General features: G+C 41.6%; 2 protein-coding genes across 3 annotated transcripts; both read left to right on the top strand.

Moving 5' to 3' along the window:
* Positions 1–10: 10 nt before the first annotated feature.
* On the top strand, positions 11–8,639 carry ppa1b (inorganic pyrophosphatase 1b). Its single transcript, XM_056291775.1, has 11 exons — positions 11–138; positions 710–774; positions 1,739–1,792; positions 3,366–3,485; positions 3,649–3,735; positions 4,116–4,242; positions 4,393–4,520; positions 6,241–6,326; positions 7,974–8,049; positions 8,147–8,186; positions 8,306–8,639. The coding sequence occupies exons 1-11, from the start codon at positions 78–80 to the stop codon at positions 8,332–8,334; spliced, it is 873 nt and encodes a 290-aa protein (XP_056147750.1). The 5' UTR covers positions 11–77; the 3' UTR covers positions 8,335–8,639.
* Positions 8,640–9,577: 938 nt separating this feature from the next.
* Positions 9,578–13,129, top strand: sar1ab (secretion associated, Ras related GTPase 1Ab). 2 transcript variants are annotated; one of them, XM_056291834.1, is made up of 7 exons: positions 9,578–9,708; positions 10,728–10,798; positions 10,943–11,062; positions 11,179–11,244; positions 11,364–11,467; positions 11,597–11,728; positions 11,898–13,129. In XM_056291834.1, exons 2-7 carry the CDS (start codon positions 10,741–10,743, stop codon positions 12,012–12,014), a joined length of 597 nt encoding a protein of 198 aa, XP_056147809.1. In that variant the 5' UTR covers positions 9,578–9,708; positions 10,728–10,740; the 3' UTR covers positions 12,015–13,129. The 2 variants fall into 2 exon arrangements, with proteins under 2 accessions (XP_056147809.1, XP_056147808.1); XM_056291833.1 differs by lacking the exon at positions 9,578–9,708 and adding an exon at positions 9,789–9,915.
* Positions 13,130–13,176: the final 47 nt, after the last annotated feature.

Here is a 13,176-nt window from a genome sequence, read left to right on the forward strand (position 1 = left end):
AATACGCAAGCGCAGTACGGCGCCGTCATCTGCCCCTCACAGAAACAGACCACACCAGAACGAACCTGCAACTAAACATGAGCTTCACAGTCGAAGAGAGGGGGAGTCCTAATACTCTCGGCTATCGCTTGTTTTTAAGTAAGTAGTTAATGAGACGTTAATGAAAAAGGATTGGCTTTGCGTGGTCGTCTAGGGAACGGGTGGGCCACCAGCATTCTCCCACGTGTCACTTTCGATTTAACACTTCCTATGAATAGGCGTTTAAACCCGTTTCTTAATTTAGAAAAGAGTACCTACACAATTTAAAATGAGTTGAGATAATGGGCAACCAGCTGGGTTTTTTCCCGCTGGTAACTTTCTTAACCAGGGTAGTTGTGCCGGTTGTGACCACGTTGCGTTACATGGCTTATTCATGTTGCTTTCCCCCTATATGGACCGTGAATGAGAGGTTCTGTTTTCAGTGAGCAGCAGGCAATTTGATTCTAAAGGAGCTGTGTGTATGAATCACGTTATTCACTGAATGTTGAGGGGACAACGCCCTCTTTGATGTATGAAGGCGCAACCTGGAGGATGACGCAGTAGGCACAACAAGAGATTCCGTGGCCGAGTCGTGTCACGTTTCCCTAGAACACACGAAAACACAGCGGAATCAACTTCTGTCCTCGGTCATGTTTCAGTATGTGAACTATTTGATCTTGATGTCTTACAGAAAACGGCGATGGAAAGTACATCTCTCCATTCCATGACATCCCAATGTGTGCGGATGAGGGCCAGGTAAAACACCTCGTCACCTTTATCCTCTGCTGACACCAGTTACCTTTTGACTCATTTGGTGGATGTTAAGTATCTTGCCGTTGATATTCATCTCAATGTAGATAAAATAACTGACCTCAGTAGAATATGTGGTTAGACTTGTTTTATACTCCCTCATTTGGCAAACAGCTATTCAAAGTGACGTACAAGAGGGTTAACAAATAGCAGATACATTTGAGTAATAACCAGCTGGCATAATAAAGCAATAGTAATCTTATCGTAGCCAAGGGTGCATGTTATATCAAGTACTTTGATGTAAGAGTGTCTTAGAGCATAAGGAGGGAGGGAATAGCGGAATCAAAGTACAAAGTAGATTTTATGTTTCCAGGTATCAGTATAACAGGCATATAACTGTCATAAGAGCATGACATGTCAAGTATAGGTAGAAAAGGGCAAAAGAGAATAGACCGTGATGTTAATAATGCTGTTTGAGTAAGTGCTCAATAGTTGTAGCTGAGACCAAAAGTAGTAGTAGATAATTCATAGTAGCTAATATTACTATTGGTGTCAGCTACTGCTGTAAGACTAGGATTACTACAGAATTACTACAGAGAATTAAATATTTTCTTTTTGAATATATTGATGGCTCCCATTGCAGACAGCAGGGTCATAGTTTGTTTGCCAAAGTAGCCTTTGCTCTTTATCTTTTCGGTGCAAAGTCAGTATTTCATGTGTCAGTACGGGATTATGTATTATCGTTCAGGTACAATTAATAGTATCTGGATCTTTTTCAAATACAAACCCAGCCATTGTCATAAATGGGTATAAAACTATTTTATGGCACAATTGCCTTGACATGACAGCTTATCAAATTTTGTTGTGTTGAAATCTGATTTGAATCAGTTTAATGTCAGTTTTGTCTGTATGGAGTAACAATCTTACAGTTTACTGCTAACATAAGAAATGAATCTCCCTTCTCCCCCAGAACATCTTCCACATGGTAGTTGAAGTACCACGATGGACAAATGCCAAGATGGAGGTATGACTTTAATACGCTCCCCCACCACCACCCATTATGGGCAGACCTGTCCAAATATTGGACTGTTTCAGAGGCTGCTCTTAAGGGCCTTACAGTTGGGAACTGACACAGCAGAAATGTAAAGAATGGTGGCAAATAGAGCTGGTTGATATTGACAAAATCAAATATCAAGGGCGTCCGGATGGCGTTGCGGTCTATTCCATTGCATACCAACATGGGGATCGCTGGTTTGAATCCCCATGTTACGTCCGGCTTGGTCTGGACTCGGGGCGTCCCTAATGACACAACTGGCCCTGTCTGCAGGTGGGAAAAGAGATGCGAGTATGTGTCCTGGTCGCTGCACTAGCACCTCCTCTGGTTGATCGGGGTGCCTGTTCGGGGTGGGAGGTGGGGACTATATAATAATTATCATTACATTTATATAGCGCTTTTCTAGACACCTGAAGCGCTTCACATTGAAGATGGTAACTCACTTCAACCACCACCGATGTGTAGCACTCACCTGGGTGATGCACGGCAGCTATTTTGCACCAGAACATCTACCACACATCAGCTTGAGGTGGAGAGGGAGGAATCATAGAGCTAATTACATGGGGGGGGATAATTAAGTGGCCAGATGGAGAGAGCCAGGTAGGAAATTTTGCCAGCACACCAGGGAACCCCCTGCTCTTTGTGATAAGTGCCATGGGATCTTTAATCACGACAGTGAGTCGGGACCTCGGTTTCACGTCTCATCTGAAGGATGGCATCCTCTACAACACAGTGTCCCCATCACTGCACTGGGGCATTGGGATTTTATATTTGTATTTGAATAGCGTGATCCTCCCACACGCTACGTCCCCCTGGCGAAACTCCTCACTGTCAGGTGAAAAGAAGTGGCTGGCGACTCCACATGTATTGGAGGAGGCATGTGGTAGTCTGCAGCCCTCCCTGGATTGGCAGAGGGGGTGGAGCAGAGACCAGGATGGCTCGGAAGAGTGGAGTAATTGGCCAAGTACAATTGGGGAGAAAAGGGGGGGGGTCTAATATCACAGTATCTTTGATGGAATATCTCTACCAGTAATGTGATGATACTATGCAGATAACTATTAGTGTTTTAATATGACATTTAAGAATATTTTGATAATAATCACTTGTAATATAAATATGAGGACCAAGTGGGCAGAGGCATTCATTGTTCATTTACCTTAGCTGAAACCGTTTTAAATTAGAAAATTGTATCACTTTACTGTAATGCTGCCTTTAAGACTGGGTAATGATAACATTTACATTCTGTCATAATTTTACAGTAACCCAAATCCCAGATGATACCAAGTGTCATATCACACTATTGATAATGTTGTAGCTTGCATGTTGCTCTCCGTGCCTCCTTCATGTGGCTTTCTTGTCACAACTTACTCTATCTTGCAAAGGTAACCTTGCCACGAGCAGCATTAGAATTATATGAACATTTGTAAAACTTGACACTGCAGTAATTACTGAGTCATGATGTTGCCTAATATTCAAAGCACCCCTTTGCAAATAAGCCTGCATGAGTGCCTTTTCATTATCTCAGTTGTCTAATTACTTTCAGATAGCTACAAAAGACCCATTGAACCCAATAAAGCAAGATGTGAAGAAGGGCAAATTGCGCTTTGTTGCCAATGTTTTCCCACATAAGGGTTACATATGGAACTATGGAGCCATACCTCAAGTAAGGTTCTTTCTTTACTTAATTTTTCTTTTAAGAAAATTACTCTCCACCAGAATAATATCTTGGCTATTCATTTTGATTTAATGAGCCTTTAACATGTGTAAGGCTAAGCGTTTACCTGACTCTTAGTTCCGCTATAGCATGGCCTTTTGTTTCTTGGTAGACATGGGAAGATCCAGGGCACAAAGATGGAGACACTGGATGCTGCGGTGACAATGACCCCATTGATGTTTGTGAAATTGGCAGTAAGGTACACAACTTGGGCTGTTTTTGCATACTTCTAACCTTTCTACAAATTAGTCTCCAAATTTGTTAAAAATATATGATACTGTGGAAATTGGGAGAAAACACAGATGAAAACTTCTCTCTTTGACTACATGAACGTGTGAGTCATTTATTTCTTTATATCACCCCCCGCCCTTCATTTATACGGCGCTGCGTAACCATGACTACCCACACAGCTCTTAAAGTGAGCAAATGAACTTAATACAATAACAGGCTGTGGTGAGTTATGTCCATAAGTCCATTAAGTGTCCACTACAAAACCAAGATAAAAACTTAGGACTGGTGCTTGCTCAACAGAGTTCCTTTCAGGCACAGATGTAAAATTATTTGAAATTGCATTGCTAGGTGTGTTCCCGTGGAGAGGTCATCAAAGTAAAAGTACTTGGGGTTTTGGCCATGATCGACGAGGGCGAGACCGATTGGAAAGTCATTGCAATCAACGTAGAGGACCCCGAAGCCAACGATTTGAACAGTAAGCACAGGCTTTATATACTTAAGACACAAAATTACTGCTAATATTTTCTGAGTCCCTGCTGATGATCTTGTTTTTTCGTGTTTTCTCATAACAGTTTTTGCATCAGAAATGGTTCAAACCTGTTCTGCTGGTCTTTTGTGTGTGTAGACATTAGTGATGTACAAAGGTTGAAACCTGGTTACTTGGATGCTACAGTCGACTGGTTCAGGAAATACAAAGTGCCAGATGGGAAGCCAGAGAACCAGTTTGCCTTCAATGGGGAGTTCAAAGACAAGGTGTCCACTTAACACTCCTTAACCTTAATAAGTTACAAGCAATTAGGTTGGCTTTGGCCTCTAATAAATTTATTTTTCTCTAATGTTGTCCTGCCTAGCTTGACAAAGTGGGTTGCTGTTAAACTAAGGCTACATTTACACTGCAGGTCCTGATGCCTGATTCAGATTTTTTTTTGTTAAATGCTGATTTTGTCAATGATGTTTACATTATGCAACCTCTAGTCCATTTATTCACATGGTCACCATGCATCTTACGTGATATGCTTGTGCCCACAACAACTCGTGATGTTGGCATAGCAATATAGGCTACGTAAAGATGCCCAACATGGAGCCAAGTGAGCTGATGTTTACGTTAATCTTGTTTTTAGTCCTGGGCCGCAAAGGTAGGGCTTGCATCTTAAAGTTTTGATGGAGAGATGGCAGAGAAGGGCTGTCAGAAAGAGTTCTTTAGTATGGTTGTTGTGCTGCTGTTAAGCCCACTGAGGCAAATTTGTAATTTGTGATAATGGGTTATACAAATAAAATTGATTTGATTTGATTTATTTGCTGCAGCAATTTCTGCCACCTCTGTTGAGAGAAGTATTTGGCTGTGCAGCAGCAGTAAGGAGAGGTGGCAGTGGCGCCAACAGATCTTTATCTGAAAATACACATGAAAATGGACCAGGTGTAAATCCCACCTTATACCCCGTCAAATATTACGTGCCCTTGTGCACACTTACATCAGACAGATTGGCAAACAAATACTAACTGTAATTCCTTGCATAATTTTTTTAAGGGTCAAACAAATAAAATTTGAATTAAGTTATGTTTCCATTAGGTGGTTTTAAGTGATTTTTTGTGTGTATATGATGCAATGTGATTGAAAAAGACAGTGAAAGTTTTCCAATACATTATTGACAACAGTGCATGGAGTTTGAACAATACATAATGAGACATAACCCAAATCTATAAATCAGTCACTAAACAGTTATGTACCGACATGATATCAGATATACCATCATATTTAAAGATGGGAACAGGCAGACATTTAAATATTATATTAAAGTGTAGTTACATGCTCATGAGTGGTGGAACTGTTCTTGACTCCTGATGAATCCCAATGGTTGGAAAACTGAGAAGGGAGATCTCTTATTTGTAAAGTCATCATTCCCACCACTTTTCCTGACATGGTACTTCTTTTCTCCAGCTAGTTAGTCAGGAAATCACACAAGGCACTGTGTACGATGTCGACAGGTCATTTCTGGGGGGAAAGGTCTGACCCGAGTGTTTAAATTCATATTGGATGTTGGCGATAGGAACTGTATTGGCATTTAATGCCACATATGAAGAAGTTCTGTATTCAAAAAACAAACCAAAAAACAGATACATGTGTTTTTGACATTTCAACATGTGCTTTTCACATTGAACAATTAAATGCACACTGTTAGATGTACAGAAAAAAAATCGAAATCGGGTCACATCACCTTGGTAGTGAAAATGCAGCCTAAGCTTTCTAAAGTTGACAAAATGAGCAAACACTCGTTTACTTGATCTAAGATGTGTAATTGTTTAACGGATTAATGAAGTATGATGTTAACACTTAGACTTCTCTGTAGTTTGCTTTAGGAGCTCATTTGAGCCTGATTTTGAAAAGGACCTCAAGAGATAGGCCTTCAAAGGTTGTTAGCTGTAACATGGTCTGTTTGGTTTAATGTAAAGCATTGCTGTTCCTTTGTTCTAGGACTTTGCCATTGAGACAATCAAGAGCACTCACAGCTTCTGGAAAGCCCTTATCTCCCAAAAGACCAATGCTGGGGAACTGAAGTGGTAAGCAGAACACAAGGCACTAATCATTTATCACAGAAACTTGAATCAGTTCATCTGGACACAACGTTTATTGAGAGAGAAACGTTTCATCACTCATCTAAGTGACCTCTTCAGTCTCAACTGACTGCAGGTATCCCCAACCTTATTAAATAATACTGTGGCATAACGACTGAAAAGGATCGGTTTCATATGCAAATTGCCATGAGCATTAACTAGAGTTACAATGGCCATGTGTACTATTCACAGAGAGGATTTGGGAATATTTGCAACCACAACATTGTAAAATGGTGAAGATGGTGACAGATGTCTCTCCCCCCCCCCCCCCCAGTTCAGGGATGGCAGTCCCTTCTTCACATAGATGGCCTCTGACTCCGCGTTCAAACAAGCGGTCCTCCCCATCAAGAATGTGCACATCCTCATCCTTGAAAGAGTGGCCACTGGCCTGTAGATGGGTGTAGACTGTGGAGTCCTGGCCTGACGTGTTAGCTGTCCTGTGTTGTGCCATCCTCTTGCCCAGTATCTGTTTGGTTTCCCCGATGTACAAGTCACGGCAATCCTCTCGGCACTTAACAGCGTACATTATATTGTTCTGTTTGTGCTGGGGGGCCCGATCCTTGGGGTGGACCAATTTCTGGCGCAGTGTGTTTTTGGGTTTGAAAACAACTGAGACGCGGTGTTTGGAAAATACACATCTGAACTGTTGACACTCCCGCCACATACGGAATAACCACTGGTTTACGCTTAGACAGCTGTTGTCAACACTAGGATCGCTGGTTCAAATCCGCTTGTTACCTTCGGCTTGGTTGGGCGTCCCTACAGACACAATTGGCCGTGTCTGCAGGCAGGAATCCGGATGTGGCTATGTGTCCTGCTCACTGCACTAGCGCCTCCTCTGGTCCCTGTTCGGAGGGGGGGGGGGGCTGGTGGGAATAGCGTGATCCTCCCACAGGCTACGTCCCCCTGGCAAAACTCCTCACTGTAAGGTGAAAAGAAGTGGTGGTGACTCCACATGTATTGGAGGAGGCATGTGGTAGTCTGCAGCCCTTTCCAGATCGGCAGAGAGGGTGGAGCAGAGACCGGGACAGCTTGGAAAAATGGGGTAATTGGACGGGTACAATTGGGGAGAAAAAAAAATCGAAAAAAAACCCCAAACAAAAACAAAACAAAGACAGCTGTTGCCCTTCTCCTTGCTTCAATTGGCTGGTGTACTGTTTGAGCGTCTTCCTGACTTTGACAAACGCCCAGTTTTCTGTCACTGTCTTACAATGCTGTAATTGCAACCATTTCCCAATCCTCTGTGAATAGTACACATGTCCATTGAAACTGTAGTTAAGGTTCACGTCAATTTGCATATGAATCGTTTTTGGTCGTTATGCCACTGTGTTGTTTATAGGGGTGGGGATACCTGCAGTCAATTGAGACTGAAGGGGTCACTTAGACAAGTGATGAAATGTTTCTCTCTCAATAAACGTTGTGTCCAGATGAACTGACTGAACTTTCTGTGATTTTCTTACCTGGGTTAATGAGCGTACGTAAAGACACTAATCATTTATTCTTATTTTTCCATGTTATACCTGCACCTTGATGAATTCAGAGAAATTTAAAGACATGGCTACACTGACAGTGTCTGTTTTTAAACTCCCACAGCAAAAACACTTGCATTTCAACAGGGGACAGTCCTTATTGCTGCTCAGCAGATGAGGCCAAAGCTGTTGTTAACGAGGTTCGTACAATTTTCATTCTTCTATTGTTGAACCAAGAAGTTTGAGGCTACTTTATGCATAATTCAAAATGTACCCATATCCTTATCTTCTCTTTAGACATGCCCTTGTGGAACACAAGAACCTGTCCCCTCATCAGGTACAAATTTTTCTAATTCCCAGATAAATGAATATAGAAGTACGTTAAGGAGGCCTGTTAACTTATTTTGTGGACATTTATTTTAGTACATGTTACAAATGATCTTTTTCTATTTACAGTCGACAAATGGTTCTACTATGAGAAGTAACCTAACCGCCAGCTAGATTGGACCAGAGAACATGCCTTGTCTGCAGAAGGCATACATGAAGATAGTACACACGGTACCAACTTAGACTGGGTTGGGGATGAGTATTTCCCTGATGACTGAAGATACTGGATAGATATTGTCAGTAGAGAATTGAGTTAATTTACTTATCTATTGGAAATGTTTTCTTTATTTAACAAATATCTCTTTGGAGATGTGCTGTCAAATGGTTAGCTCAGGTAGTTTTCAGAATACTTCTTGTATATTGTATGAGACTCTGAACTGCTTTAATAAAGCTTCTCTGTGCAAATTGAGATCTCGAATTATTTTTGAGCATTTCCGGTGAAACCTGCAAACGGTATATTTCTTTCATATAGTATCCAGGTTTTACGAAAAGAATACAAGAATTTGTATTCTGCGCTCTTGGGGTGCTTTGACCCAGATGGCATGGTGGGAAAACCCCGAGGCCTGTTCTGTCAGTATGCACTACCGCCCCCTAGTGTTCATTGGGCTGTAGTTCACTCACAAGGGACCATACCGGGTTTTTTATGTACCAGCCCATCATCAACTACAATTTGCGTAAATTTTGCATTATTCCCGACCACTTTCCGAAGCATACCACAATGTTTAATTTTCTGAACACGTACCTTGCCATGCCTCAGCTGATTTCCTGTCATTTCAGTTGGGAATGAAAATAAACCTGCTTGATGAACATGTCACCCACCACACACACACACACACACACACACACACTTTCCAGGGCTTTCAACTCAAGTTTTGAGTCACTTGTAAATTGATTTTACCCGACTGAAATTAACGGACTTAAAAAAACCCCACTATGGTTTGCTTCGGATAATGGTTGGAAGTATTGGGGGGAAAACAACAAAACAAAAAAGGGGATTTGTTGCAACTGGACTAAAAACGAAACCAGCAGTATGGCGCCATGTGGCGGCGGCGACGCCGCGGCTTGGCTCGCGGTATGTATTTCCTAATGTGCGGTCATTTGATATCTTCACATGCGCACCTCTGCCTTTCCATTAAAAACGTATCAAGTGAGCTATTCGTTAGTTAGCAATTCGTTCGTTATATGAACGGGTTTCCAGTGACAAAAGTTTATCCGTTTTTCACGTCTTGAAGGACTCATGTTGGGCATGTGATCCCCCCCACTACTCACAGCCCCTCTCTCTCACACTCACACACACGCACACACACACGGAGCGCGCGCGCGCGCGCAGTCCTACCTCATCCCAAACCCGCGGCTACACGCTCCGAAAAAAAACACAGTTACGCAGTTCCGGTGAACTGTCAAATTTATGCCTGTCAATCGACGGGAAAGGATAGGACCCAAAAAAGCAGAGGAACGGGAGTTGAGAGAAGGTAAAACATTTCTGATCACTGCTACTGGCTCACCGAGAGGGTTTTTTTTTTCTTCGCCGTCATTGCTGTGACGTTTTGTACCCGAATATATGCGGCTGCAGTTGGGATTATTGACCTTGTATGAATATGTGAACTGACGTCTGGTAGACATTAGTCTGGTGTTTACTACAATCAGCGTGTTTGTCGGAGGACCGCCGACATTTTTATGTATGTATTTATTTATTGCCATAGGAGAAGCGTCATTGTGGAAATACTTAGTGCACATTACAGAAGTGTGTCGTTCTATTCATCTGCTGCGCATATTGACACGTTATTTTCCATTAATGGGCTTTTGTTGGCGGAGAATCGGCTTAAAGGGCAATTTCTGGAAGTGCTAGTCATTGAGATCTGGACTATTCGTTGTGTATAATAAGCATGTGAAATACCGCTGAAAAGTGACAGGTGTGTGTCTGTGTGCGCGCGTGCGCGTGCGCTAGTGTTAGTGTGAGGGGTGGGTGAAGGAGATGACTGGGGAGATCGGGTGTCATGGCCACAACTTGCCGTAAAAATAGTCTTGAGTAAAAACATTGAAACTAGACAGCTCGTCTAAAGTCTGGTTCCAGCTGCCCCCTCCCCCCCATTCCCATTTGGACCACTTTCCACACTTGCTGGATTGTGTGATTACATAGTGCTTACACATACCAGCCAAGTAATCCAGGGCTGGGATAAATAATTGTGAACAATGAGCTTCCAGAGCCAGATTTTATTTTGTAATGCTAGCCTTTTTCAAAAAATTTCTTCATGGATTGGATGCTTAAGGTTTTTAGGGACTATGTTAATATTAGAACATTATAAGGTTGTTTGTGAATGTATAATATTGTCTGATGTGTGTGGAGGCTTGGTGGTCTCTCCTCTGAATCACGATAAGTGCATTTTCCAGCTCAAACTTGAAGTAAACAATGGATAATAGTCCATGTGCACTATTGCGTGCTCCTCTTCTGTTGTATCGATAAAGCTCATCAGTGTTACATCTCTTGCAGGCAACCAAGAGACATGTCTTTTATCTTCGACTGGCTCTACAGAGGATTCAGCAGCGTCCTACAACTATTAGGTAGATTATTACAGTGCATATGCATCAACAATGTGCAAGTCATAGTTTTGCTTGGTATTTTGTGTCAGCAGTCAAATCTTTGAAATATCCAACGAAGCAACAAGTATTTGCAGTTAACGGTATATCCTTTATTTTTACCCATAGGGTTGTATAAGAAGACAGGGAAGCTGGTGTTCCTTGGGTTAGACAATGCTGGAAAAACGACATTGTTGCACATGCTCAGAGATGACAGACTAGGACAGCACGTGCCCACACTACATCCAAGTACATCAAATGATTTTGTCTTCGGTTCAACAATCAGCTTCGCTTACAAGATTGTAGCTGTGCCTTTGCCTCATCCCTTTCCTAATAGCCAACAAATGTTCCCTCTTTCTTCTCAGCATCCGAGGAGTTGACTATTGCCGGAATGACATTTACAACATTTGATCTTGGTGGCCATACACAAGGTGGGGAGTTGTTAATGAGTGCTATTTCTGTCTCCAAGGACTATGAATACGACCGAGACTTTTAGTTCTGATGAGGTCATCGTATCTAGATAAATAACGATGTGGTCTGATTTTCTCAGCACGGCGAATCTGGAAGAACTACCTCCCAGCCATTAACGGTATCGTCTACATGGTGGATTGTGCTGATCTTGAGCGACTAGCAGAGGCTAAAATTGAACTTGATGTAAGTTATATTGCTGTCTTTTTTCCCCACAGTGTAACTATATAGCAAATAAGGCAATCATACCTCTTCGCTCTCAACTATCCTTGGTAGGACAGGTCAGGTTGTTCATTGTGGCATTCATGTCTCTAGGCCTTGTTAACAGATGAAACCATCTCCAACGTCCCGGTCCTTATCCTGGGAAATAAGATAGATCGTCCAGAGGCCATCAGTGAAGATGCACTCAGGGGAATGTTTGGTCTTTATGGCCACACAACTGGAAAGGTAAAGAATAGATATGATTCCTCATGACTAGAGATTTCAAGGATGCTCAGGTGTAGATCAATTACCCATTTACTTTACGGCAAAAATGTTCAACACACAGAAATAGGAAGAATTTGGGTGACGTAATGAATTAAAATCCATCATTTTTTAATCATGTCTCTTTTTCCAGGGCAACGTGTCACTTAAGGAGCTGAATCTGAGGCCAATGGAAGTTTTTATGTGCAGTGTGCTGAAGAGACAAGGTTATGGGGATGGTTTCCGTTGGTTGTCCCAATATATTGACTGAATTACATCTTATCCTGTGCCATTTTGTCTATGTTAACATCACTACCTGCTGGAAAGACATTTTCATAATTATATTTATTAAACTTTGGACGCTCGCCTTTTCGACTTTGATCACCCCAGTAAGACACATCATTCAAACAACATTATTGTTATAATATGTCCTGTTTTAGGTCTATTAAATCTTGAGTATTCAAAAAAATCTGTAAAACAGGTCAACATTAGGCTGGAGATTATGATCATCGGTGTGTGCAGTTGAAATGAGCGTTAGTAAATACTTATTTGCTATGATGGGATTATCTACCTTACTTGAAACTTGCTGGGAAATCTCCAGTTCGTAACGGAGCAACAAGCTTGCTCCATATAGGACATGTCAGTCACTGGCCTAGGTTTATTTTTAGTAGCTGGTGTTGGCTTTCAGCTAGGCCCATTTGACTAACTTTTTGTTACTGGAGTCACCCGTTCTCTATTGGGCCAAAGCAAAAAACATGCAGCTTTGCTAACAGGTCTGGAACCTGATTGACCATCAGTCTTGAAAAAGTGTACTTGACCTTCAGAAAGTTGTTCAATGTTTAAGTGCTGTATGATCAATACCTCACAACAACAAAAAATATTTCAAAGTACAGGAGGGCAGCCCTCCCGAGATATTAATGGATTTAAAAATTCTCGCTTTTTAAATCAATGAAAAGTTTACCACTACAAGCTGATCGCCAGACTGTTAGTGCAGTCCCTGCATTTTTGGCATTGATTTTGATTGTTTGATAATGCTAAAGAAACGTGTTTTAAAATTGCGGAATGTGCTAACACCATGCCAGGTGATGTAAACAAATCAGATTTGTCTACATTGAGAATCTACCTTTCATTGGTGTGTTGTGAAATGACTTGAGTACTTGGTGACTATTGTCTGCCCACCACGTTCAGAAATATGAGAGTACTCGAGTGAGACTGGAAAACAAGTCCAAGTTGTGCATGAAAACACAAGTGCAATATAATTTGTAAATGAGGTCTTATTTCATTTGTATGATAAAATAAAACGTCGATTGCCTTATTCACAGCTCGCAAATGATTGAGGTGGTGAGTGGAGTTTGAGTACAATAAATATTTTGACAATTCTGTAAATCAGACCTGGACCATTTTTTTCCCAAGTGCTATGCATCATATTACAA

Source organism: Lampris incognitus, chromosome 13 (assembly GCF_029633865.1).
Source record: "Lampris incognitus isolate fLamInc1 chromosome 13, fLamInc1.hap2, whole genome shotgun sequence".
Classification (NCBI taxonomy): Eukaryota; Metazoa; Chordata; class Actinopteri; order Lampriformes; family Lampridae; genus Lampris; species Lampris incognitus.

Coding starts and splice junctions, on each gene's coding strand:
- ppa1b (XM_056291775.1), top strand. CDS start 78: ATGAGCTTCACAGTCGAAGAGAGGGGGAGTCCTAATACTCTCGGCTAT. Junction 6,327..7,973: donor AATGCTGGGGAACTGAAGTG/GTAAGCAGAACA, acceptor AAACTCCCACAG/CAAAAACACTTGCATTTCAA. Junction 8,187..8,305: donor AGAACCTGTCCCCTCATCAG/GTACAAATTTTT, acceptor TTCTATTTACAG/TCGACAAATGGTTCTACTAT.
- sar1ab (XM_056291833.1), top strand. Junction 10,799..10,942: donor CAGCGTCCTACAACTATTAG/GTAGATTATTAC, acceptor TTTTACCCATAG/GGTTGTATAAGAAGACAGGG. Junction 11,245..11,363: donor TCTTGGTGGCCATACACAAG/GTGGGGAGTTGT, acceptor TGATTTTCTCAG/CACGGCGAATCTGGAAGAAC.